At 50.0% G+C, this 27,953-nt stretch overlaps 2 protein-coding genes across 2 annotated transcripts; one reads left to right on the top strand and one right to left on the bottom strand.

Annotated features, from left to right (window-relative positions):
- Window positions 1-307: 307 nt before the first annotated feature.
- GDAP1L1 (ganglioside induced differentiation associated protein 1 like 1) lies at window positions 308-14,609 on the top strand. The gene is made up of 6 exons (XM_074553360.1): window positions 308-783; window positions 3,191-3,383; window positions 7,896-8,069; window positions 10,151-10,248; window positions 10,370-10,484; window positions 13,216-14,609. Exons 1-6 carry the CDS (start codon window positions 604-606, stop codon window positions 13,557-13,559), a joined length of 1,104 nt encoding a protein of 367 aa, XP_074409461.1. The 5' UTR covers window positions 308-603; the 3' UTR covers window positions 13,560-14,609.
- A 6,754-nt stretch (window positions 14,610-21,363) lies between these two features.
- On the bottom strand, window positions 21,364-27,719 carry FITM2 (fat storage inducing transmembrane protein 2). The gene is made up of 2 exons (XM_074553361.1): window positions 27,515-27,719; window positions 21,364-24,817 (listed from the first exon to the last, which is right to left on the bottom strand). Exons 1-2 carry the CDS (start codon window positions 27,685-27,687, stop codon window positions 24,166-24,168), a joined length of 825 nt encoding a protein of 274 aa, XP_074409462.1. The 5' UTR covers window positions 27,688-27,719; the 3' UTR covers window positions 21,364-24,165.
- Between the last annotated feature and the right edge of the window lie 234 nt (window positions 27,720-27,953).

Below are 27,953 nucleotides of genomic sequence, written 5' to 3'. Positions count from 1 at the left end.
GCAGCAGCTCCAGAAGCCCCAGTGCCCTCTGAGTCTCCTGGCCAGTTCGGAATTGTGACACACCTTGCTTTTGTACGGGCTGCTTAACACCCAATAGGCAGCAATTAATTCGTGCTCTCCAAAGATAATTGAAAATCTTTAAAGAGCCATTCCTTGTGTGAAGATTGCAAGGCAGACATCTTCTAGGCATTTCAAAGGCAGTGTCCATCACTGTGGCTATTCTTTACACATCCGCCATATCTAAAACACTCAAAAAAAAAAAATCCTAATCTCTGCTGAAAAATGTTCTTAGGCAGCCGCAGGGGTTGGAGCTGCCCCGGATTGCCGAGCTGGCAGGCGGGAGCCTCCTCTCGGGAAGCGATGCCTGCACGTTTCCGTGGGAGCCCCGCCACGCGCGGGCACGGGCGGCGAGCCCAGCGGCGGCACCGGGAGCGGCACCGGGAGCGGCACCGGGAGCGGCACCGGGAGCGGCCCGAGCCGTGACCCGTGCCCGCAGTGCCCGGGGGCCGGGGCTGCCCCGGGGATGGGCTGCCTGGAGCCCATGTGATGTGATGCGGGGCTGGCGCCGCTCTCCCGTCCCTCTCCCGCTCGCTCGCTGCTGTCATGGCGACTCCCAATAATGTTACTCCCACCAACTGCAGCTGGTGGCCCATCTCGGCGCTGGAGAACAGCGCGGGGAAATCCACGGAAGGCGAGGAAAATCACGACCCGACGGACCCCGCTCTCAAATCGCAGGACACATTGGTTTTGTACCACTGGACCCAGTCTTTCAGCTCACAAAAGGTAAAGAGAGCGATCGCTCGGCCGGGCGCTGGGGCGAGAATCACCTCCAGGTGCCAGGGCATCGCTTTGCTCGGGAGGATGGATGGATGGATGGACGGATGGACGGACGGATGGATGGACGGATGGACGGATGCACTGGGGGAGAGCGAGGGGCTCAGCCCCGTGGCTGGCCGGGGCAGCAGCGTGCGGCCAGGCAGATCTTTGTACCTTTTACAGCAGCTGCCTGGGGAGGGGATGGGGATGAGGATGAGGATGGGGGGAGCTCGGCCAAATCTTGTCTTTGCTTTGGTATCACGGCTTGCACCGGGAGCCGCCTCGGCTTTTGTGCTCGCTGCCAGCCCCACACTGGCGTGGCCGGGAGCGCAGACAAAGGCAGAGCCGGGCCGGGACCACCCTGATGCTGCTGATGCTGATGCTGCGGGAGGAGAGGCAGCCCGAGCCAGGCTGGTACCCGGGAGAGCATCCCGGACCCCGGCACGCAGCGATGATTCACCCCTCACACTGCAGCAGCGCCCTGGAAATTCTATTCCCGGATTGCCCCAGCAAGAAATCCCGTTTTCCACACAATAGTAAATGCTCATTTCGCAGCACGGCAGCTGTGTAGCAAACCCAGCCTTCACCCCCAGCCTCAAACCCCGCATCGTTCCTAAGCCATGAACACCATATGGAGAATGGGCTGCTCGCATGGGTGGGTGTCGGAACACCAAGTTCCCGGTGCCAGGGCCTCCCCGAGCTGCACAGCCCGGCGGGAGGGCCGGGCAGAGGTGCCCGTTCCTGCCAGCAGACACAAAGGAGGGAGGATGCCCGATGCAGCAGGGGGCTGCACATGGTCGGCGGGATCCGCACTGCCGGGGATGCACGTGCCCGGCTCCCCGCGCAATTCCCGGGAATGTTTTGTCACCCCAGCCTGGGATCCCCTTTGGGGTGTTGGCAGGGACCCCGGCTGCCTCCTGCCAGGCCTTCAGCTCCTGAAAGCAGCACGGGGAGCCTGGGGCTGGATACCCCTGATGGTACTGGATACCCCGGGTGGTACTGGATACCCCGGGTGGTGCTGGCTGAGGTTTATTTATCAGCTGGGAGGAAAAGGCCAGGAGCGAGTTGCAGTTGAGGAACCCTTTCTCTTGGAAGGAAGGAATCAGGAGGAACCAGGGTTTCTCTTGTTTGACTTTAAAAGAAAAAAAATTAACTTGCCAGTCCTGTGAATAATTAATGACTAATTCCCCAGGAACTCTGAAGTACTCACAGAAAGGCTTATATATGTTAAATTGTATTTTTAGCTGCTGCTAGTTGGATGAAAACAAGTACTTTTGCCTCATTCGGTGGTTCTGTAAATCATGGCTTTCTCACATCCCCCGTGGGCTTTTTTTTTTTTTTTTGTGTTTGACATACTTAGTTCATAATAGTCAGGTTTTATAACCCAGAAGTCCAAAATGCCATCCCTGAGTGCATATTCAGCACTGTCTCATGCACAGAGCAGAGCAGCAGGATCAGCCCTGAGGTGGGGATGGTGATGGTGTCCCACATTCAGCCCCACTCCTGCCTCCTCCTGCCCCTCTGCAAGGCAAGGCTCACCTTTCCCACCCTGAGATGTGTGGGTGCCATCCCTGCCATGCTGGGCAGGCCCAGGGCTGGAGGAGGGAAGGGGAAGGGGAAGGGGAAGGGGAAGGGGAAGGGGAAGGGGAAGGGGAAGGGGAAGGGGAAGGGGAAGGGGGTGGCAGCAGGTTTGACACAAGAGGTGTGAAGGTGCTGGGTGATGCCCTGGAGATAATGTCAGCATGGAGGAAGAGGAGGAGGAGGAATGCTGTGCAGGGTCACAGGGGCTGCCTGGAACTTCTCACAGAACAGAGCCTTCACCTGGCAAAGGCAGAGTCCACTCCTGAGAGTGGAACATACCTGAGTCAGCATCCAGGTCTCCTTCAGCCAGCCAGCAGCACTCGCTGGGTACACGTGTAAGCATAACATTGCTGCAGCCCTGCTTCCTCCTCTTCCTCCTCTTCCTCCTCTTCCTCCTCCTTTTCTTCCTCAGTACGTGCTGGGATCCACAGCAGCATCACTGCCCCAGCTGGAGAGCTCCTGCCTCCCTCCCGCCATGAGGGATTGACTCTCCTCTGCCTGTCACACAGGCCACCGGGACCAGGGAGGATGGTCTATGATTCTGAGAACACAGGATGGGTTTAGGTATCCCCTCTTTGCCAGAAAAACAAATTCTTTGCAGCTGTCCCATGGCCACAGCTGCTTGGCTTCTTGCAGGGCAAGCCCGTGATCCTGGCACGTCAGGATTAAGTTTAAGTTAACTTCAACTGTGCTTAAGTTTTAGGGAAGGGTCTGGGGGTGTAATGGGGTAGTGGGGACTGGAGAGCAGCTCGGAGTGCTGGCTGAGCCCTTTCTCCCTGGCTGCCTGCCCCAGGTGCGGCTGGTGATCGCAGAGAAGGGGCTGCCCTGCGAGGAGCGGGACGTCAGCATGCCCCTGATGGAGCACAAGGAGCCCTGGTTCATGCGGCTCAACCTGGGCGAGGAGGTGCCCGTCATCATCCACAGGGACAACATCATCAGCGACTACAACCAGATCATCGACTACATGGAGAAGAACTTCACGGGAGGTAAGGCAAGGCTGGGCTCTGCCTCAAAGGAAATTCGTGTCTAGTCCACATTTTAAACTGATCTACTTTTTTCCTTTAAAGTTTTATCTTCACCCCAGAAAATCAGCAAGACACCAGCCTGCCCCAGACTTCTATGTTTTCCCATCAAATTGTAAAATTTCCAGCAGAAATCCCTTGCTGGAGAGCTCTGAGGGGTGTGGTAGCTAAGTTCCCCTTTTTCTGTCCTGGAAGTCAGGCTTCCAAACCAGGCAGTTTCTCTCAGTCCCCACGGTGCATGGTGGCATTTCACCAGAGTCCCCACTGGGGCACAGCCCATGGGAGCGCTTCTGACTTTAGACACATCTGTGCTTTGTCCCTGGGTAATTGTATAAAGGGGCAAAAGGGCCTCTGCTGAGAGAAGGTGGGTGTAAGCTGTGTGCTGCTGCTCCTCTCCCTGCTTCCTCCAGGATTCCTGGGCCAGGGGACCCTGCTGTCCCTGCTGTGCCTCTGAGAAAACAGCCTCTTAAAAGTGAAAACCAGCCAGCAGTGCTGAGGACCATGGGAGGATGATGTGACACAAACCCAGAGGAAGGGACAGCCAGGAGAGGGAAGCTCATATTCCCCTGGAGCAGGGTTGCAGGCCTGCTGAGCCTGGCACACCGGGATGCTGAGACAGAGCTCAAAGCCAGCTTTGCTCAGCAGCCTCTTCCTGGCATCTCACACCCCTTCACCCTCATCCCCCCAATCCTGGGGCTGCTGGGCTGGGACACCCACAGGGCAGGCTTCAAAGCTGAGCAGGGATCTTGGGCTTTGCCATCACGATGTTCAGCCCAGCATCCATCCCCTTGCAACAGAGACATCAAAAACATCTCAAAATAGCTCCCGGAGCCAGGGCTCCTTGCCAGCTCAGCTGCTGTCCTCTCCTGGCCCCACCACTGCACTGCTGCTCCATGGAGGCACAGAGATCCCTCCCAGAGGGGCAGCAGGGATCCCACTGGGAGGTATCCCACACCAGCAGCACGTCCTAGGGAATGGCAGCTGCTTTCCTGCCTGGCAGCAGCCCCAGCACGGGGGACATCAGGGGGTGTCAGTCCCTGCACCACTTCAGCTGGTCTCTGCGAAGGGCAGGTGGTCTGACATATGTGACAACAGGCTGTCCCCAGCAGGAGGGGCACACAGAGCTGTCCGAGCACTGGGAAACTCCTCTCGTTGAGGTTTTCCAGCCACGTGCAGTTTCTGATCTTTTTGCTGGGAAATGGAGAGGAGGAGCTCCAGGAAAGAGGGCCCAGAGCATCACTCCCTGCTCCATCACATCACCCAGCAGTGCAGCTGCCAAAAGCATTGCCAGGATGTGGCAGTGCTGATCTGAGGGGGGATCAGCCACCTTGCAGAGATGTGTACAGTTTGAAAAGGCCTTTACAGGGTATTTTTACTGAGTTGTGTTTTCCCTGGGCTAAGGGCATGGCCTTTATCAGCTGCTTACACACACTGGGGTCCAGCTATCAGTAAAGGGTAGTGTGTGGGTAAATGTTTTCATTTTCCCAAAAATAGCAGTGAATAGTGCCAATAAGCCACATTTGAGGATGTTTCTCACTAGGACACTGCCCAGCAGTGCCCAAAAAGCCAGAAACTGATCAGGGCAATATTTCTTCCAGGCAGGAATGTCCTCCAAGGTCTGCACCCCCTTGCACAGCCACAGAGTGCAACAGCAGCCTCTATGTGCAGGTTGCTGTGGCATGTAAAGGCAAGTCAGGCCATCCCAATGAAAAACCTCCCTGGAACATGCTGAAGGACGTGGGCTGGTGGCCAGCACGCTGCTATTTCATTGTGGTTGCTCCATCTTCCTGCGGGATGGAGCAGTCCCTCTGCATGTGCTGTTCCCAGCCTCAGCCCCAGCCCTTTGGCTGCTGGCCAGGAGCCCTGTGGAAGGAGCACACAAGCTGTAGGTCAGTAGTTGTTTCACTCATCTGATCACTTTTCTTGGGTGGAAAATCCCCACTTGGAGAGCTGGAGCCCAGACAGGGCAGGCAGAGAGCAGCCCTTGGCAGGGAGGAGCCACCAAAACCTCCCTTTGCTCTGGGGACAGTGACACTGGTGCCTATCAATGGGAATAACTCTGTGGAGCCTTCCAGCAGGGACAGGCTGGGTCAGAGCCATGAGATTTCCAGTAGAGGGGGTACCAAAATTTGCCTGGTTCTCATCCAGCCATGGGCACCAGCAGGCACAGTAATGGCAAGGCCAGCTCCTGCCACCAGCTCCTGTCACTTGAGGCCCTGAGACAAGGGGCTGCCCTGCTCACATCTGCTAAATCCTGCCAAAATGACCCAACTCAAGTGGGGACACTGGGATGTGGAGAGCCCAGTGCTGCAGGCAGGATGTGAACAACAGTCAGAGTCCTGGTGGTGGATTTACTCACTGCCTGTAGACACTATAAACATTTATGGTCCCTTAAAAACCTGGGAGAGTTCAAAATCTTGGGGGAGACAAGAGCAATGTTTTGCTTCTTCTGGTGTCACCTGCCATGTATTTTGAGCTGACAGTGTAATAAAAGGCACAATGCAAATTACTATCCATAGAAAGTGAATAAAACCCAACAAGGCAGGGAGGAGCAGAGCCAGCCAGGGCAAGGGATGTTCCTGCAGCTGAGCATGGAGGGAAGATGCACTGGGCTTCTTTGGTCATCTACTCTGATTGCCCATTTGGGGATTTTTAAGGAAGCCCAAGAGAACGAGGTACCTCACTACCACTGGGGTAAAGAACATGTAACTCAAGAGATCCTAAACTCAAATCCCCATCTTTTAGCTCTTTTCTGCAGACCAGGAAGATTTTTCTCCCATTCTAAGAGACATGAAATTAGAGTGTGGAGATCAGGGCTGGCTGCACTGACCCCAGGGAACACCAGGGCTGTGGGGCTGGGTAATGACATCCCTACACTGCCCTGTGATCCTGTGGGTTTGCCCATCTCGGGGCACGGGCTGGCTGCACTCCTGGCCGGGATGGGCAGCAGGGAGGGCGAGGGCAGAGCTGGCAGACTCGAGTGAAAGCTCTGCCCCTGGCAGCCCTGCTATCCCAGCAGGATTGCTCCCTGCTGTCTGTCCCGAGCTGCTGAGGAGCCGCTAAGGAGCACCTGAGCCCTCGCAGGTGCTGCTGATTTGTGGAAGCAAAACAAACTCCACAACTTCTATGAAAGTTGTGAAGCTGGTATGTTTATTACAAAGCTGGAGGCATGTGGGGACTGCTCCCTTCAAAATATATGTGTACCTCTGGGAACTCGAGATCCTTTTTTATCTCTCTCTCTCAAATACATATGCATGCCATTTCACAGTAGGTTCACACATATTCATTCTAATGTTTTCACGTGACATTGGCCGCTAATTCTTCTTTATCAGAAGGAATTCCTGGGTCAGGCTGCCCCCTCTACAACAGTCTCTCTCTCTGCCCCCCTTATCTCTATCCTTTGGCTGAAGAATTTTCTATGAGCATTGGCTTTCTACAAGAACAGGCAGTCAGACTAAACACCTGTGTTTTCAAGCTACAGATTAACTCAAAGATGTGTGGGAATCCATAAATCAGAAAGTTTTGGGAAAGCTGCAAAAGAGACAGCAGAACTGTGATTAGAGCTAAGCAGTAGCCATGAGATAGATCAGCAGAAGAATTACGTAAAAAGTAGAAAAGCAAGGACAAATAGAACAGTGGTTGTGTAGTAATGTTTGTCTAGAATAACACCTTAAGCTACAGAAAAGTTTATCTAGCAAGATATTAGGAAGTATTAAGCTTAATAATGGAGCTCTGTGCATTGTGTTTTAAGGCTCCTGCCTGGATGAAATACTGCCCAAATATTATTGTATTCAAAATAAGCAAGCATTGTTTTAACCCAAGGTATATGTGCTTATAGTGGTTGGATAGAACTACTGTCAATGTGCTTTTGCTTTGTGTGATTGGTCAAAAAACGTATAAAGTAAGTTGTAACATTAAGTTCTCGGTCTGCTGCCTGGGATGTAAGCTGGTGGCATCTTCCTGTTGTCATTATATTGCAAAAGTTCTATTGTCATTATATTACAAGGGTTTCATATTTCTAGAGTTTCTAGAGTTTTGTACCGCCTTGATGTTTTCCTGTAGGCAGCTCCTCAAGGCACTGACTCTTCCTTGTCCTTGCAGTAGCCAACTGACTCCAGTTCCCCCCAATCCACTCTTTTCTACCACTCTTCTTATTGGCTATAGGTGTGGCCTGTTAACATCAGGCCTGCTCCTCATCTTTAGTCATTGGTTCAGCTGCAACTCTTTGGGGAATAAGATTACATTCTTCATTCTTCATTTACCCATAATGTATCCCCCTACATCTTCCCATTGTCATAACCATACAATGAGACTGATACTGAAAAATAAAACAGCTCCAGGCACGTTCCTAGCAGTCCCATCCTGTTGGTGATTTGTACAGCGATAGATGTGCATTTCACCTAAATCAAAACCGATTTTTGCTCTGGAGAATTTCCGGCGTGTCTGACCAATAACACCATTTCCCTGGCCGTGCAGAGAACGTGCCGCAGCTGATCCCCGAGCCGGGCAGCGCGCTGCACTCGCGGGTGCTGCAGTACCGGGAGCTGCTGGACTCGCTGCCCATGGACGCCTACACGCACGGCTGCATCCTGCACCCCGAGCTCACCACCGACTCCATGATCCCAAAGTACGCCACCACTGAGATCCGCAGTAAGTCAGTCGCCTTCCCGGGGGGCTGCCCAGCTCCTCTGGGCTCCACAGCCCACCGTGCTCCTGCTCGTCTCCCCTTCCTCCCAAAGGACAGCTGGGAAATGGCAAAGCACACTGGAGCACCCACAGGGTTCCCACCACACCCAAGAAGCTCTGCCTGCAGCACCCACACAAGTGCAATTCCCTGGTCTGGGAACTGCAGGCATCCTAGAGAGACTTCCTAACTCAGGGGGTGTCTGGGCCCCCATGCTTCTCCTCAGCTCTGACCTGGAAATTGCAGGCATCCTAGAGAGACTTCCTAACTCAGGGGGTGTCTGGGCCCCCATGCTTCTCCTCAGCTCTTTCAGGAGCACAGGAATTTGCCCCTCTCCCTGCAATAACTCTAAGGGCAGAGGAGGGAGCAGCCAGATTGAGTTGCAGGCAGGGGATGAATCGGCACAAGTCTGTGTACCTGACCTTCAAGTGCTCATGAAACATTGACGATGCTTAATATAACTCAATGGCAGGGATTGCTCCTGGAGAGAATTCCTGGCCAGAAAAGTGACCTTGTCAGGAGGGTGTTGGCACATCCCAGGTCTCTCCCTTCCTTTAGGGTCCAGCCTCAAGCTGAGCCCATCGAAAACACTGTTCCCAGCCCCATCCCTTTGGTTGTCTGGGTCTCAGATGGCCCTGCTGGGGTGGGATGCACTTGTGCACAGAGAGAAATAGGCAGTTCCTGAGGTGCAGCTTGTGGTCTGCCCTGCCTCTGCTGACACCCATCACAGACAGCTGTCCCCATGTCACCAAGTGCCACCTCCACCCCCAGACCCTAGGCTGACATAGGCCAGAGCCCCTTCCTTCCCCAAAGGGTGTGGCTGTGATGGCTTCAGCCCCCACCTGCCTCACATCACCTCCCCAGCACTCTGCTGAGGTCTCTGGACACATCTCCTTGTCCAAACCCTGTCACTGGTGGCGTTTTCCCAAGCCACACAAGGGGTATGAGCAGGTCCATGTGCTGATGGTGTCCTTCCTCCCCAGCTCATCTCCTGCCCCCAGGCAATGGCTCAGCTGCCCTGCTGCAGTGGGTGCTGAGGGGAATCCATGTTGTGGTGTCCCAAGGAGAGGGTGAACCCAGGTTCCAGGCTCTCGCAAGGGGAATGAAAAATCAGGATGATATCCAGGTCTCCATCTGAGTTGCAGCCCCAGGAGAGCTGCTTGGCAGCCTTAGCAAGCACAAGCTGATGGCAGAAATGGGAATTTCAGCATTTTATAGCAGTGCACAGCCTGCTGCTGGCTCCCACCCCACTGGCCCTGGCACCTTCTGCATCAGCACCCTGGCAGAGCCAAGGCCTCCCTTGGTGGAGGAACAAGGAGGCAAAGACAGATGGTCCCTGGCTGGATGATATTAGCCCAACTTTGGGTAATTTATGCTATCTCTTAGGTTACTCGGCCTCTAGGATTCCTTTCTTCCTTTCACTCTGCCCCTTTCCCTCCTTTAGCTGCCTTGCACAAAGCCCTTCCCATCCTCCCTGTGCCCAGAGAGGCAGAGGGGTGAGTGAGCACCTCTCCATGCCCATGATGGGCTTCACACCAGGGAATTGCAGCCCAAACACCCAGCCAGGGAGGGACATCTTCACCCAGGAGGGAGCACTCCCTCCCTGCCCCACTGCTCTGAATGCACACCTGAGTGTGGGCAGCCAGCTCAGACATCCCACAGGCTCAGCCTGCTGGGGATGGAGCTGCAGGGACCAGGTTATGGGCAAGCCCAGGGCTGTGCTTAACCAGCAAGTAACAGACAGAGCTTCAGCAGCTCTAGTGTGAATCCAGCAGGGGAAATGAGGAGCTGAAGCTCCCAGGCTGGGAGTCACCACAGGGAGGGGAATTGGCCATACCTTGGAGCCAGCCCTGCCCTGTGAGATCCCTGGGTGCAGGGAGCCACACACCCTCAGATGTGGGAGCACAGCAGCAGCAAGCCATGGATTTGGCCCAATTTTAGCTCTCTGGGATGTTTTCCCTTGGTGCTACAGCCATATTTTGGCTGCAGGATGAGGTGATTTGCTATCACACACACTGCTCATCCCAGCCTCTCTGTGTCCCCCCAGGACATTTAGCTAATGCCACCACGGACCTGATGAAGCTGGACCATGAAGAGGAGCCACAGCTCTCTGAGCCTTACCTCTCCAAGCAGAAGAAGCTCATGGTGAGTGGGTGAAAGCCACACACATCCCTGGTGCTGGGGGAACACAGACCTGCCATGGGCACCTGGTGCTTTGTGTCCCTGCATCCACTTATTCCACATTCTAACCCTGCTCTCCACCCAGGCCAAGATCCTGGAGCATGACAATGTGAACTACTTGAAGAAGATCCTTGGAGAACTTGGGATGGTGCTCGACCAGATTGAGGCTGAGCTGGAGAAAAGGAAATTGGAATACCAAGGTAGGCACTGGGCTGTGCTCCCACACGGGGCTGAGGTGCAACACCAGAAACAGCCAAGATTTGCACCTGATGAACAGCTCCCATGGAGCAACCACTGCCGGGTCTGGGGCTGCCTCTGGGCTCTCCTGGTTTTGGGTACACTGATGTTGTTGCAGCCATGCTCTTACTAACCTGTGGCAAACCACTCCTGCACCCCTTGCCACAGGGAACAGCAGGAGCCCAGTCCTCATGGGTGCTCTTTGGGAGCCCCAAAGTCACCTCAAGGTGATGGCAGGTGCCCTTTACCCCAGCAAGGGACTGACAGTGACTGATGCTCTGTCTGGCTTAGGAAGCAGCAGGCTGGCCCCAGCACCACGAGGAGCTGAAAGTGCAGAGATGGGGACGTGTGCCACAGAAAACCCTCACATCACCAGGCTGTGGCACATCCCAGAGGAGCACGGGCAGGGAAACCCAGGAATCTGAGGGGCCCTGGAGGGCAGAGCCCTTACAGAGCCTGCGTCACAGACCAGCAGGTGGGAGACAGGGACACCAGCCATCCCTGACAGCCAACAACGGTGCTGGGAGCCTGCCCAGAGCTGCCCTGGCAGTCAGGGGTGCCTGGGCACAGCTGGGCAGTGCTTGTCCTGCCATCACCCTGGGTGATGCCAGCCTTCCTCCTCTGTGCCTCACTGCTGGCAGTGCTCAGAGCCCTGGCCCCGAGGGCTGCCAGCACCAGGGGCAGGTGCAGAGCAGAGCCCAGGCACAGTCAATGAGGGGATGGTCCCACAGCTGGCCCTGCCCCGGGGAGCCCTGCGTCACTCAGGGCCACCCTGGAGAGCCTCGGAGGTGCCAAGGTGGGGCCCTGCAGGGCAGGGGGCTGGGGATTTACCAGGAGCCCTGATGTGCTCACTGCGGCATCCTGCCTTGCCCTAATTTCCTCAAACACCCTCATTAACCACTGTGAGGGCTGGGACAGCAGAATTCAGCCTAATGAGACGCCCTGGGAGGACATCCCAGGTGCCTGGAGCAGAGGCATCACTGCTGCTGCATTGCCAGCACCCAGGTGCTCCAGTGCCTTCAGTCCTGGTGTGCTGCTCCTGCCCTCTGCTCCAGAGCCCCAAACTCCCACCCCGTGCCCATGGTCAGGATGTCAGCAGTGGGCAGGATCGCCACTTTGGCAAGCTCCCAGGAGCTGCAGTGCAGCAGCTCTGCTCCCACGTAGCCCAGGCTGCAGCAGAGCAGGGTGGGAAGTGCTGCAGCAGCACCAGGAGACCCCAGCCACAGGCACCCCCTTCATCAGGGACAGACTGAGCCCAGCTGGGGCTGCTGGGCATGCAAAGGGAAGAGGTGTTTGTGCTTCCACCCCACTGGGTGCTGGGCCGGGCTGCAAGGAGCTCCAGACCTCAGCAGAGGTTCCAGCCCAGAGCCAGGAGGGACAGACAGACAGGGCTGGATCACAGCTCTCTCCTGAATTCACCGTCCCCTCATGTGCTTCCTCCTTCACCTGCAGCAGCTCCTGGAGTGATGCAGCTGCCTCAGCCCTGCTCCCCTCACCGCTGAGCAGCAGCACCCACAGGGTCCCAGCCCACCCGAGAAGCTCTGGCTGCAGCACCAGCACGAGTCATTAGTCACTGAAAATATTTATTGATTAATTAGGCACAGGCAATCTGTCCACTTGGGCAGTGCCTCCAACAGGATCTGGCAGGCTGCCAAGCAGCCACAAATGAAGGTTGCTAATTACCCATAATTGCCCCAGCCTGGTCCTGCAGCAGCTGCAGTGCCTGCCCTGGGGTGCTCTAATGGAGCCCCTCTTCTCTTTCCTGACACAATAGCCACAGCACAATGAAGAGCCCCAGAATCAGGAATCTGGAGCAAAGCTGACTGAGGGTGGATTTTTGTGTCCCTTCTGATGTTCTTTACCTGCACCTTCTTTCATCTCCCTCAGCTCCATCCCAGCCCAGCTCCTTGGTATTGAAAGGGCACTGAGGGAGTGCTTAACAATATCCTGGCCTGAAACTGCTTTTTCCAGCCTAACAGCAGCTTGGTTTATTTTTGGATGTCTCTCTAGTGGGGTTATTTCTGGGATCACCCATTATCAGGGGTTCTCACCCCTTCAGTGTCTTTCTTCATGTCCTGCACTCACCCTGAGCTCTGTCTCCCCAAAATCCTGGGTATTGACACAGAGGTGCTGCCAGTTTTGGTGTCCTGGAGCAGGGTCCCTGGTACAGGAGAGAGAACAAAGGCAGAACCTCAGCACACACAGGAGAGCAGCCAGGCCATGCAGCAAATGGTTTTGATTCCTGAGGATTTCTCATATCCCTAAAATAGGCCCGGTTGACGTGACACTCCTGAAACAGCTCCTGGTGCTGCCAAGGGCAGACACTGCTGCTGTCCCCGAGCACTGACACAGCAGGAGGGGTCACTGCACAGCATCTTCCTTCAAGGGGAGCAAAGGGCTCTTTTCCAGGGATCTCCTACTGCTCTTGACTTGGGGGAGAGGCAGCATAGCTGCTTTGCAGCCAGTAATTTGTGTATTCACATCACATCATCATCAATCATCATCTCCTATTCCCAGCTTTTGGCACCCCAGACTCTCCATCACAGTAGATGGGCTCTGAGCTCCTGGCCCAACAAAGAGCTGGGAAAAACACCCCAGATCTATAAATTCTCCTGCCAATGTGGACCTTTTGAGCAAGATTTTAGGTGTCCCTCCAAGGGATTCTTACCTCTGCTCTGTCTCTTCTCTCTCCAGGGCAGAAATGTGAACTTTGGCTCTGCGGATGCGTCTTCACTTTGGCCGATGTCTTGTTAGGAGCCACCCTGCACCGCCTCAAGTTTCTGGGACTCTCTAAGAAATACTGGGAGGATGGCAGCAGACCCAACCTACAGTCCTTCTTCGACAGGATACAGAAACGCTTCGCCTTCAGGAAAGTTTTGGGAGACATCCACACCACGCTGCTCTCTGCAGTGGTACCCAACGCCTTCAGGCTGGTCAAGCGGAAACCTCCCTCCTTCCTTGGAGCCTCCTTCCTGATGGGATCTCTGGGGGGAATGGGATATTTTGCTTATTGGTACTTAAAGAAAAAATACATCTAGTGCTGACTGCTTGGTGTTTAGTTTGGTGTCTCTGTGCTGTGTGAAATTATGATGAAGCCTCAGTAACTGTAATGAAATTTGAAGCAAGGTAATGAATAATTATATTGTTTAATGTAACATTCCATAGTCTAGAAGTAGAAACCTATACTGCAAGGAAATAAGACAACAACAACAACAACAACAACAAAAAAGCGTCAACTTGTAAATGCCTTTTTTAGGTTTAGGTATTCAACTCCAGCCAGAGGCTCAAGGGTTCATGGGCTCAGCCCTGCCCACTGGGAAGTGGCACTGCCTCCAGCACCACCAGCTCCAGGGGGACAGACAGAATCCCAGGAGGCTTCCCAACACCCAAGTTGACTACTGGGACTTGGATACTTGGTCCTGTGCGTTTGTGTTTCCAAATTGTTCACTGGCCACATTTCACACATGCAGGTAGTGGGGACTTTCTTCTTCTAGAAGGCGTTGTGTTGTCGTGCTCGGAGCAGGGTGCAGTAGCTGGTCACAGTCAAGGTGGATTTCTGTTCTTCAAGTATTCCATTTTAAAAATTATTTTCATTAAAAGGAATATTTTTTATTGAGCTGCTCTTAGAATGTATCCACTTTTTACGTCTGGTTTTGGTGGGCTTTTTTTTAAAAGAATTTAATGTCTGTCTTTAACTGCAGCACTTTTTCCTTGAGATAAATCATTTTGACTTTCATCCTGAATTCTGGCACATGAAGGAGATTATTGTTTTAAGCCTTTTGGCTCTGTCTCTTGAGTTTTCTTTCACGGATTTGCAAAGCATCTTTCACCAACTGAGCATATTTGGACTCTGAAAAAGTACAACCATTTTCAGAACTTTTCAGCACTTTCCTGAAGGCGCTTTGGCTTTCTTCCATCAGGGGCTCTTTTCTGTCATTTCCTCGCTGTGTGTTTTCTTAGGGACACTTTGCACAGAATCACATTGATGACTTTCTTGTGCCTTTTGCATGCTGGAAAGAATAACAGGCCTCACTGCTTACTCATGCTTTGGAAACTGAGATCCTCAATAAACCATATGGGAGGAGTAATGGCTTCGCATCACTAAATGTGTTCCACATCCTTCTGGTCCCAGTGCAAGGCATGCCCCAGGGCACTGGGATGTGCAGGTGGTTTGTGCTTTGCCTCATGTACTGCACTGGTATAAAACTTGCATGGAAATTATATGTATTCCTCTCCCAACCACTCATTTCTGTCAGCACCCAGCCTGCTGGCTTTCCAGGCACTCCAGTGATCCCTGGGAGCTGTGCTGTATCTCAGGGCTTGGGAATGAATGCCAAGGGTGGCTGAAATAACAGGAATTGCATTTGCCTCTGATTCAAAGGTTATCTTTATGCATTTGAAAGCAGCAACCTTTCCCAGGACCTTTTGGTACAACCTGGCAGCCACAGAATTGGGAATATTTAGCAGGAATTAAAGGGGATGAGCACATCGAGAGTGAAAAACACACATTTATATGGTGCTTGCCATAAGGCTGATCTGACAGGCTTCTGGAATACAACAGGCTGTGTAGCTGCAGAGGCTCTGTGTTATCCCTGTTACCACCCTGTGGTTGGGTAAGCATTTAAAATTGGGGTGTAAGAACCTAAATCCACCTGGCTCCTGCAGCTGAGGCTGCTGAGTGAAACCTTGCAGACACACGTTCCCCCAAATAATTCAGTATTTGCTTTGTGGGGTCAGTGACTTCAGAAGAAATAGTTATTTTCCTTCTTGTTGAAGAGGGAGGCAGGAGGGTGCCCTGAGCTCCTCCCTTTTGCTGAATCTGAAAGGTGTAAAATGAACCAGGGGTCATCCTCTCTTTGGTCAATAACTGGTGATAAACCCCCAGAAATATTTATAAAGGTATACCAACATAAAATCCTTACCAAGTTTTCACCCTTTTCCCTTTGTTTGTAGCCCTACATGCACATTCCCTGGTGATCTCCAAAAGCTGATGAAATGCACACACCAGGTGGAGAAAGGAACATTAATGGGTTACAAGGCCAGGAAACCCAGAGGGAAGGAGAACAAAAACTTCCTCCATTGCTAGGGTTTCAGCCCAAGAATGAGGCAGAAGGAAGCTGCTTTGCAAGACTGCTGCTGGTTACTTTGCTCCTTAATTTTATTTATTTTTGTATTTTAAAACACAGAAATGTAAAGTCATGGAGCAAATCAGACCTCTGAACACTGGAGAAAATAGGTGTGTGTTTTGTTAGGAGCACACTGTTAAAATGTAGCTGTTATGAGGAAACCCAGCAGCTGGAACAGGACAGGAGCTGTCACCAGTGTTGCACTGTGGGCTGCTGGGATGACACTGATGCTGTTGTGGTGGATTTTGTACAGGTTCTCAGCTAGAAATAGTTAATAATAAGCCTTTGTTCTGGACCAAATAAAAATAAAATATTAAAAAAAAAAAAACTGGCGCCACTCCCTGTCACTAAGCCTTGTTTTCATGTCCTGGTAATGAAAAAGTACCAGGACTTTGCTCCAGGGAAAAGCAATTGGTGAGAGTGATAAAAGACAATTTCTGTGGCAGGCAGAGGCTGGATTGATGTGTGAGATCCCTGCATGAATGTCAGAGCCCTGATCAATCCCCTTAGCCATGTCCATAGGCAGCCCTGGGGTGATTACAGGCTGTCATCATAGAAATTTGCTCTTGCTCTGACTGATCTCAGCCTGATCAGACCTTTCTGCTCCAGTTCCACTGCAAAGGGGAGCCCACTGCACGCCCTGGCCCTGTTTGCTGCCCAGGGCATGTTCTGTACACAGAAACGTGAAAATGATGGCAAAACTCTGGTTTCTCACTCCACGACTCTCTGCTTTGCTCTCAGCAAGGTGTGGGGCGAAAGCAGTGCCCAAGGGGAAAGGCTGGAAGGTGAGGCAGAAGGAAGGTGCTATTTTATATTTCAGACAGGAGGGAATGGCTCCTGCTGCATCCTGCTCCCAACACTCCTGTGTGCCTGACCCAACCCCAGCCAGGGTCCTCCTTCACCCTGGATGTACTTATTTACCCAAGCAAATTTTTATCCTTTGAAATCCCTGTGTTTTAGAGACAAATGTGCTTTGAGGCACCTCAGTGCTTTAAAATCTGTGTCTGTGCTGAGGTGTGGAACTTCTCATTATCAGAGGGATGAAAATCAGGGGCTTTCCATCAAAAGCACCCCTGAGATGCAGCTTCATGACACAGAGTCTCTCCCTCCTGCCTCCCAAGCCTCCTGTTTAACAGGCTCCCAGTGGTCACATTTGCAGAGCTGCAGCTTCTGAAATCTTTTCACTCCTCCAGGATTTGCTCAAAAGACTCGACTATGAAAATTGAAAATGTACATGTCAGCCTTACTGCTGGCTGGCATTGCTCTCCTTTGCTTGGCAAGGGATGGAGGAGACCTCTCCATGCAGAATAAAGGATTTCAACACCAAGTTGGCCAGAGGACAGGGAACACACCACAAAGCCTCTCACAACTTGCCAAATAAATCAAGAGCTGCCTAAGAATGTCTAGTGACCATTTGGTGGCCCTGTCAGAAATTATTTGCCAAGTGCTCCTCTGTTTTCAATGAAAAAACCATCCTTACCCCCCAACTGCAATTTCAGAATCCAGGCTACAGAGGGAAGAGGGATGGTGTAAGAGCTGCCCCTTCCTTCCTTTCTGCTGTAAAAGTAAATGAAGGATTTCCCCACATACCACCAAAACATTAAAACTTGTGAAAATATTTAACATAAAGTTGTGTTTGGTGGCATTCTCTGCCATCATTAGGATTAAAGCCAAAACCACCCAGACTGGATCCACAATGCAGGCAATGACAGCAACTAAATCCCTCAGGCTACTGAAAGGTATGTGGGATTGAAATAATGTGGGATAGTATGAATACAGTACTTTGAGATGGTTAGGATAATATAAAATATGATGATATGAGACTAAAAACTAAAAACCCAAAGAAACAGGAAAAATGTACAACCTAAGAGCTAACTATTGTAACCCCAAACCTGTGGCATAGTTGAGGATAAAAGGGCAATTCCTACTCACAGCAAAGCTGCTCTTGCTACACAAGTCTGTAGAAAAGCTCCTTCTGCCATAGTGGCATAGTCCCCAGTTCAGCAGCAGTGCCCAGGGAATAGTTCAACCCCACAGGTGTGAATAAAATTGAAAACATCTCTGTATGCAGTGAACAGGAACAGATTTTGTATGCCTGAAAGATTTCCCAAAGCATGGCCTCAGTGCCCAAACTGCAGATGTTTCAGACCCAGCCATTTCTACTGAATCTAAAGCTACAAGCAGTAATAAAAACACACAGGAACTTGGATTCTCTGATAAAGCACATTCATGATAAATACATTTCCTGGTTTTCCCCTGGTGCTGATCCTCAAACGTGCCCAAAGGACATTTCACTGTCGTTGTCTTTCATTCTCCTTTTAACTGGCTTTTCTCTGGAGGATTAATCAGAGAGAAAACAGCCTGCACTGAACAGCTCTCAGTGGAAGAAGGAATGGCAGCTCTGCCATAAATAATGAGGATGAAGAATTGCTCTGTCCATCTCTGCAGCAGTACCTGTGTGCTGCTGGCCAGGCTCTACCTGCAGAGAGGAAGGAGATCATTTCCATTTCCATGTCACTTTGGTGCTGGAGAGAGCTTCAATAAGCAAAATGTCAACCTCCACCCACTTCTCAGGAGCTCGCAGGATTTTTTCTTCATTTTTGTTCCCTCTGCACAATGATCTACTTTCAGCTCCATTTTTTCCTCACCCCTCTCTGCTGTCCTGCCCCTTTGCTGTCCCCTGGGCTCTCTGGTGTCACTCTCCTGTCACAGACAGCAGGCCATGTGTGACCATCCCCCAGGGACATTCCTGCTGTCAGGAGTCCCTGGCCTCTCAGGTTCTGCATCTCCTCCCTTTCCCCCTGTCTGAGGAAGAACTGCTGAGAAAGGAAGGAGATGGAATCTTGCTAAAAGCCTCTTAACAAACAGCACAGATCAATGATTTCTAAAACATTCCTTTAAAAATAACACCATCCATCCCCCGTGCTTGCATTGCCTCCCTTCTCAGCCCTTTCCTACCAGCACCTCATCTCTCCTGTGACCTAAATCCTTTTTAGCTCCAGGAGAGTTATCCAAATAAAGCTACTTTGCAATGAGAACAGTGTAACCAGGTTTGAGGGTGCTGTGTAATGCTGCAGGCAGTTCTTGACACAGAACCAAGTATCCTGCATAGTTAAGTGCAGTTTTGCACACGCTCTTTACATCACAAGGTCATGTCACTCCACCACCAGCCTCCTGAACGTTCTTCTATTTTTGCTTACCAGAAGCAATTTCTTTCCATTCTGTCCCCTGGGATCCAAGCACTACACAACAGCAATAGGTTTTTCTTCCCTTGGTCACAAGAAAAAAACCCAAACAAAATCTCTGAAAACAACAAAGAAAAATCCCCAGCAAACAAAATAAATCAAAATCCATTTTTTTCTCCTAACTTCCAAACTAAGACAATCAAGACAAAAAATACATATATTTTTAAAAACCTCAAACCTCTATCACTCCCATTCTTCTAAAAACGTAATCAGGTCAGGCTATGAGAAAGCTGAGGCGCCAGAGCTGTGGTCTGGAGTGACACTGTACCAAGCCCACACCAGGTCCATGCTTGCTGCCATCACCTGCAAAACCTGCAGTGGGCAGGCCCAGGGTGCCATTCCCAACAATCCTGCTAGGTGTGGGAACAACAATTCACACATTTGGATAAGGCCAACGGGCTCTGTGGGCTGAGCAGCATCCTTGTTTTCCTTCCCTTTTCATGGCTTTCCCCTCACAGTCAGCTGTTCTGAGCTCAGCCTGTTCAGCTGAATTCTCCTCGGTGGTGAGTGACAGTGTTCAGGCTGTCACCAACATGTCACACCACGAGTGACCTCCCAGCACAGAACCCATGAGAAGGGAAGGCTCTGCAGGCAGGGCAGGATGCAGGGAAGGCATTCCAGAAGCTGACATTTACACTGAGGATGTGCTCAGTTCCTGCTCTGACATCAACCAGGACTGAGGGAATGCACAAAACTAACCTGGACTGGGTGGGAAAAAGCTTCAGAGAGGTGAGGAAAAAAGTAATTATTTGCATTTTTTCTTGCTGAACATATTCCTTTCTTCAGCCTTCACCTCCAGGGAGATCCTCAGCTCTGCCACTGATCTCCTGTCACTGCACACATTGTCAGGAAGAGCACAACAGGGAAAGGGCATTTTTCCAAGTGCTGCTTTCCCACGATATCCAACCCTCCTGAAAGGATATAAAGCTCTTCCCCTACTGTTAATTTTCTTTTAGTCCCAATGCTTTACAGGAGTAATTTGGTCTGTTACAAGCACATGGCATTATCTTTCATTTTGTGATGGACAGGGGGTAGTTTAAAAATAAATAAGCTTTCAGACTAAATAATACAATTATATAATTGCCTTAGATTTCATGGACTGCACTCAATCTTGATAGCCATTTCCATGTCTGCTTTTTCAGCTTTTAAACTTTATGCTCTCATTCATTTAAGCACTAAGGGACTTCCCACATCTTCCCATATCCAAATTAATGATTTCCTGCTGAGCACCTGGATGAAAGTACCCTGCAGTAAAGTGAGCACTCAGTCCCCAAGAGAAGGACAAAGGTAACTCTTGTAATGCATGGAGCTCTGCTCATCACATCACCTTTTTCCTCCCCTGAGCTAGAGCACATCAGGTGCAGCTCTGCTTAAATGAATAAACCATGTGCTTTTCTCCAGGTTTTCCACCAGCACACTGACAGAGCAGTTTAACAACAGTTAAACATCAGCTCAGAGTCACAACAGCCTTTTTGTGTCTATTAATTACTTTCATCTTAAGCTTTGCAAAATGTCTCAAAGGAGGGAAGGCAAAATACTGAGAGAGCACACATCCAGCAGAGGTGGAGAGCATTTATTACTAATCTGTGCTCCAGGAGGAGAGATGAAGCTATGAAAAGAAATAATCCCAGGAAACAGGTTTCTGAGCAAAAGGAGATAACACAAGGTGATCAAAGAGCTGGAGAAGGCCGATTGCAGAGAGCTGCAGGGAGCTTCTTTGAGTGTCCTGGTTTGAGGAACATTAAACTGCAGTGGAAAAATCAGTTACCATTTCATGAAGTGACCATTGACTTGTGTTCACAACTAAAGACTGATTTCCCAAAATATTTAACGTATCACAGCAGTTTCTTCCATTAAAGTGCACTCCAGGGCATAACTGGGAGTTTCTCACTTTGTCACCGATTGCCACACACCAAAACAGAAAACAGGATTTTTTTTTTTTTTTTTTTTTTTTTTTTTTTTGCAGCCACCCACAACCCAAGTTTCAGCATACACAAATATATTGGGAAACCAGGAATATCATTTAGCACCAGGGAAGCATTCATGGATGACGTTTGCTTTAACAAACTTGGAGGAAGAATCAAACCCTGGGTTCAGGCTTGTTTAAAGTCTGAGCTGCTCACATGGCTCTTATGAAAGACCTCAACTTTCCTGTTTGCCTGAGCTCACCTGCAGTGACACCAACATCTGAAAGAGTCCCAGGTAAGTGAAGAGTGAAATGAATCCCAAGGCAGTTTCTCTTCCCACTGTGCTCTACCTGTTCCCAGCAGAGGAAAATGTTGAAGGCACCAAGGGCTGCCTTGGCCACACAGTCAGGCCAAAAGCTGCTCCTGAGAAACAACTGTGAAACAGAACCCACAAAACAGCCCAAACACAGGCAATGGAAGATTAGCAGACAGATGTTGAAATATGTTAGTAAGATGTTGGAGACAAAAATTCCCTGGGTAATTCTGCAGACAGAAACACAGCTCTGTGAGAACAACAGGAACACTTTAATGGAGAAAAAGAAAAAAAAAATCCACTCCAACACTTGAAACAAACCAGTAATACCTGTTGACAGCTGATTTGTGCCTTTGGCACAGGATACCAAATCCAGCTGCTCCCAGCACTGTTTCTCTTTGGCTGCAAATCTGTTGTGGAGAAGCTGCAATTTTTATTTTAATGATAACATTTGGGAGAGAAAGGAAGTCAGATAAATGAGATGGCAAATATGTGAACAAGAAATTTGCAACTTTAAGTTTCCACATGAAGCACAAGGAAGCAGCTTCCTAGTTTGGAGCAGAGTCAAAAAGCACAAATAAGGTCTGGAGCACAAGGGAACCTTCTGAGCCAAGAGCTGGCCATGGTGTCTGGGCTCTGAGAAAGACCCCAGCATTTCCAAACTCACAAGGAGTATTCCAGCCCCTGGGAGTTTCCCCATGCATTTCAATGGATTAGGCTTTCCCTCTGCTACAATAAACCAATGTCCATGCTTACAAAATGAACTGCTTGGTGTAACAGGCACACATTGGGAAACTTGCTTTAGTCAGCCATGGCTTTCGTGTGTTTTTGTTTCTTTTTAAAACCCTGCACTCCTGAGAACCCATCCGCTGTTAACCCTTTCAAACAGTGCAGAATTTTCAGTGCCAGTTTGATCAGATGTCTCAGTACTCACACAAACTCTGGGGGGCTGGGTGATCCAGGGATGTGGAGAGTAACAACAGCATCTTTACACATAGCAGGAACAGATTCTCAAAGACACAAACACTGATAAAGTTTTCAAATGTTTTTCTTTCATTGTTTTAAATAAGAGAATAACCATATCCTACATTATTTCCATTAAAAAAATAATCTGCATGACACTGGTTAAAGTGGACAGAAATATCCACAGTGATTGCACAAAACATTTGTGAAAATGAACATCATTTCAGCAAGTCAGTTGGTTTAAGTAAACAGCATTTCCTGTTCCAAGGGCTTGTCTATACAGCAAAGTTACATAAAGATAACCCAAAATAGGAACTTAATGAAATTAATCATAAAACCTTCTGGGTATATAATCCTTTTTCATGGTGAATGTGGCTTGCAGTCTAGCTTAGCTCTATTGGGAGAAGGCTTAAATTACATCAAAAGAGTGTCTGCAAATACATTTGCATTGTTTAAACAAATTTAGTTAAACCCAATATGAGTTAATCAGTGCAATTTTCAAAGAGTCAGCTTAAAAGGCAATTTAATACAAAACCAAGAGGAGTTTGACAGAAAAGACATAACCCTGTGGACAGCTTCTTTCTGAGAGGTGAATTGCTCTTTCTAAGGACACACAACTCCCACTTGCCACCAAATTCAGTGGGAATTCCAGTGAATTTAGCTCTCCTCAGAGGCAGACCACAGCATGGAACTAACACTGCTGGAGGAATTGCAAATGCTTCCAATCTCTTGCTGGAAGAGAGAGGTTGAGCTGGCAAATGTGCCAAGATTACCTGATGGAGCATCACACCCTGTAGGCAGAAGAAGTCACTCTGCAGCCTGTGGGGTCAGTGGAGGTGACCCACAGCCCTTCCTGGCTGTCCTGTCATCACTGTCAAACACACTTCATGCAACTGCACCATGAATGAACCTCTATGAAATAATTAAAAGCTTTTGGAGATAAAAACTATGCTAAACATCTGACTGATAAGATGAGCAAACCCATCTCACCCCTATTCATTATCGACTAGCAGTGTTTTGTTCAGTAGTGGCTTTACAGCCACATCAAAAGTGGCCACAGCTTTATGTGCAATCAGAATTAAATAGCTTATTGGTATTGCAAGAATAAATATTGCTTCAAGCACACTCTGCTTTGCAGCTCCCAGGATAAACAATGCATTTCACTCCTTACCAAGCAGACTATTTGGGAAATAGCAGGATAAGCTAGCCTGTTCAGAACACCAGAATTCCACTGTTGTTCTACAAGAAAGAACAAAGCCAAAGAATTTGTTGTTGCAAAGTGTGTAGTGGATTAGATTTTAAAAAAATTAAAACCCCAATCCTCATACTAGACTTTTTAGCAAAACAGAAAGGAGTTTGGGTTTTTTAGTGTATAGAATAAAATGACAAAATATTATTACATCTACCTCACCTAAGGAGAAGGCTAAGGCTTGTTTTTCCAAGAGTTTCCTTTTAGGACATGGCATGAATTGAGAATCAGCCTGCTTCAGACACTGCACCTCAGACTTATTCTCTGCTGCAGAAGCAGCTATGAGGCATTTCTGGCAAGTTAGTGTTTTTAACACTTGAGAACATGAGATGTTCCAGTTTCACAACAGAACCGTTTTCCACAAGAATTGATAATTTTTGCAATCCTTAGCAGCACTGTGATTATTAGAGCTTTCCCATAAGGCAATACAAATAGGAACATTAAAAAAAGCCTGAGGTTTGGATCACCCACCATATCTTGACATAATTCAAAAAGGAAGAGGGAGAATTAACTGAGATAAATCACACTCCCAAAGATCAAAGGCCTCTTTTAGCCTTGGGTCTGCTACTTCATTTATTAGTGAGAGAAACAGATTCAGCTCCTGATTTCTTTGCTGACAATCCCAGTTGGCAGCTCCTAAACAAGAGCAGACCTCTTTCAATCCTGATTTTTTTTCTTCTCCCAGGGAAGAAGCTCATTACCACCTGCCAGCCAATGGCTAGTACAGATTAGGTTTCCTCCAACCCATCACCTTGTTCCTTACAGTGGAAATACAGTAACCATTCCTACATTCAACTACTCCAGTACTGAAAGCAAAATCCAAAACATTTCAAACCTTATTTTATCTGCTATAGCTGTATTTCTTTGAACTCAAAGGTATATTTGGAAGAGGCAGTCCAGGAGAAAAGGGCTTTAAATACCAATACCTGTATGTCCCATACCAAGCTGCCAGACCTATCAGCACACCAAGAAGCTTTTGGCTGAAGTCATGGAAATACAGGGCAGTACAGAGGAACATGAACACCCAGATCACGGTGAGGGAACACAGGGAAACCAGCAGCACGTTGATCACCACCCTCAGCTTGGAGCTGTGCTCTATGGCCAGCGCTTCCAGCACAGCCAGCTCCTCCAGGATCATCATGGCACAGTAGGAGAGCAGGAAGCAGTGCCCCGAGATGTCGAAGCCGCTCCAGACGCCGCTGTCCCGCTGGCACTCACGCTTGGAGGCGTAGAGCCGGGGGGGCTGGCCTGGCTGGCTGGGCTGGCCCTGCAGGGAGCACTCCCCTGTGAGGTTCTCTATGAAGATGAAGAGCTCAGTGCACAGGTACCACACGGCCGTGCCCACCAGCAGGGCCCCCAGGCGCCGCAGCACCAGCAGCGCGCTCCGCGTGCGGCCGTACAGGAGCTTGCTCCGGCCCAGCTCGTACGTGCTGAGGGTGATGAAGGGCAGCAGCAGCCACAGAGTCCAAGCCCAGGCCACCTTCACGAAGTATCTGCCAGAGGAAAGGCAAAGGAGACACCAGCATGGGTGAAATGCCACAGTGGAGTAAGTGCTCGAGGTCAGTGTTCAGAACCATCTAAATAAGAGACTTGGCCCTGTTGTATTTGCAGGGAGTGCCCCGACGAAGGCAGGAATGATGCATCTGACTCCATGTTCTCAGAAGGCTAATTTATTACTTTATAATTTATTACTTTATAATTTATTACTTTATAATAATATCATATATTAAAGAATACTATTCTATACTAAAGAGTACAGAAATTATACTTACTCAATGCTAAAAAGATAATAATGAAAACTTGTGACTCTTTCCAGAGTCTCGACACAGCTTGGCCCTGACTAGCCAAAGAGTCAAAACTCACAGCAGAATGCAATGGAACAATCTCCAAATACAGTCCACATGAGCAAAACAGAAGAGAAACAAATGAGTTAAGAATTGTTTTCCTTTTCTCTGAGGCTTCTCAGCTTCCCAGGAGAAAAGTCCTGGGTGAAGGGATTTTTTTCAAAGAATGTGAATGCCACACTTGTGCCCTCCTCCCAAAATACAGCTTAGCTACAGCTTAACCTTCTCCCCAGTACTCCCCTCAAGCCCAAAACCTGAATACTTCCTCAGGCAGGTACCTGTTCCAAAGGCAGTGTTGCCTTGGGCCCAGAGCCCTCATTCATTGCAGCAGACCTGCAGATCAGTTTTGCAATCACTTTGACCCTACAAAGCAGCTCAACTCTGCCCTACTCAAAATGCAGCTGCAAAGAATGTATTTTTAGCTTGCCACCCTGACCACAGTAACCCCTTCTCTGACTCTTCCACCATCTCAATTATCCTTGCTTACAAAGCCTTTCACAACCTCAGCCTCTCAAGACAGCCAGAAGAGCTGGCTCTTTCCCCTCATCAGCCTGTGAAGCTTTTCCTCTCTCATGTCCTTCTAAATAAATTAAACAGCTCACTGTTGTTCCTTTACTGTCCTTTCAATCAATGAGAGCATTCTTTCAGCATACACAAATCCTTCCATCTCTAAATTCAGTCTCTGCCCTGAAAACTTTTGCTGTGATGCCCATAAAATCTTGAAGCCCAGCTGACAATGTGCTGATACCTTGTTTAACAGCAGAGAGTATTGTGTTAACTTGTTCTCTTTTCAAATCTTAAACTGGAGCACGTGTAAGTGAATTTATTAATGAATTAAGGAGTCCAGGATCTTGTTTCTCCCATCAGCACTTTCCAAGGTGCTTGCTTCCTCTCAGCTGGTGGGAGAGGGAATTGTGCAGCCCATTTGTTACCCAGTGCCCAGTTTGAAAACAGAGACAGCTGAACTCTGCTCTGTGCCTGAGCTATGGACACAACACACAGTCATCATTTAATCATCACCTGAGCATCAAAGGCAAAGCCAAACCAGTCTGGGGTTCTGCATCCTCCTTATGACCCTAACAAACCTGTCAGGGCCTTGCCCAGGATTTTGAGGAGTACCTCATTCACTCTTTAATTTTACAGAAGCGATGCCTGTGTGGCAACTGCAGCTGCTACCATGAAACAGTAAATTGAATTATTGAAAATAAATTATTGAAAATAACCCCTCCATTTTATTTAAAAGCAAGAAAGGCTGCCAAGGTTACTGCTGACAAGCCAGGAGGCAAGTAATTTGCAGGGAAAAAATACTTGCTTCAGAAACTGTCAGTACAGATCACCTTCCTCTATTTAAAAAGGAGAACTGAACTGAAATATGCTTGTACTGTAAGATCAATTTCTCTCTAAGTGTTTCCTGTCAATGCTCTTTCAATCACACCGAAAACAGCTCTTGTCCCATGTCACCAAATGACAGATTGGAATGAGTTAAGTCCAAAGCTGCCCAAGTCACAGAGGAAAACAGCAATTTTAATTTTACTTTAGACCTGTAGCAGGGCAGCACATGTGCTCCAGCCCAGCTCATTGCTTCCTTCAAAACGCTCAAACTAATTTCACAGAATGACTAAGCCAGTTAGCTCATCGCCCAAGTGCCAGAAAAGGATGGCAGCCACTCTACTTTTAAGAAAGATGCTAAAAGATCTATTTCCTTCAGCTGGCTTTTAGATCAGCTCAGTAACTATCACAGAATCACAGAATCTGCTGAGTTGGAAGGGACCCACAAGGGTCATGGAGTCCAACCCTTGGCCCTGCACAGGAGAGTGCAAGAGTCACAGCATGGGCCAGAGAGCACTGTCAAAATGCTGCCAAAATGTCAAAATGCTGTCAAAATGATGAGTTCTGTCAGCCCTGGTGCTGTTACCGCTGCCCTGGGGAGCCTGTTCCAGTGTTCAGCTATGATCCTGATGAAGAATCCTTTCCTAACACCCAGCCTAGCCCTCTGACACAGCTCCAGGCCCTGCCCTCGGCTCCTGCCACTGCCTGCCAGAGAAGGTGAAATCAGTTTATTCAAATACGAGGAATTATCTGCGAGATTAAGAAGGGGGGGAAAAAAAAAAAAAAGCAAGCTCCTTTTCCCCCCCTTCCAATAAAGACTGAGCAAGAAACTCCCGGTATTCTGAAACCTTTGAGTCAGGAACAGGAAATCTCATCACCGAAGCAGCAAGCCTGGCCCAGCGCGGCACTCGAGGCCAGCACCGACCCCCGGCCCGCTCCGGGCACCCTGGCCCGCTCCGTCCGCCATGCCCGGCCCCTCCCGCTCGCACCGGCCGCGACCCCCGGGCCCCTCCTCACACGTTGAGCGGGTTGCGCTTGTTCTGCAGCGGCGTGTCGGGCACCAGGTCGCTGTCCTTGAGCGCGGAGCCGAGCACGGCGATGGCAAGCAGCAGCGCGGGAAGGCGGCGGCGCAGCGGCCCGCGGGCCAGCGCGGCCCGCAGCCAGCGCCCGCTCCGCTCCAGCCGCTCCATGGCCGCCCCACAGCGCCCGCACCGCCCGGCCCCGCCCCCGCGCGGCCGCCGCCGGCACCGCCACACGGCGCCGCCGCACAGCGCCCTCTGCTGGCAGCCTGCGGGACCCTCCTGGAGTCGTGAGGGAGCCGTGTGCGAGCGGCCGTGCGCAGGGATCGGCCCGCAAGGATCCGTTCACAGGGATCAGCCCAGAGGGATGTGTTCACAGCGATCGGCTCACAGGGATTTGTTCATAGGGATCAGCTTACAGGGAGCAGTTCACAGGG

Source organism: Zonotrichia albicollis, chromosome 17 (assembly GCF_047830755.1).
Source record: "Zonotrichia albicollis isolate bZonAlb1 chromosome 17, bZonAlb1.hap1, whole genome shotgun sequence".
NCBI classification, from domain to species: Eukaryota; Metazoa; Chordata; class Aves; order Passeriformes; family Passerellidae; genus Zonotrichia; species Zonotrichia albicollis.
This window is presented reverse-complemented; position numbering and strand designations above follow the sequence as displayed.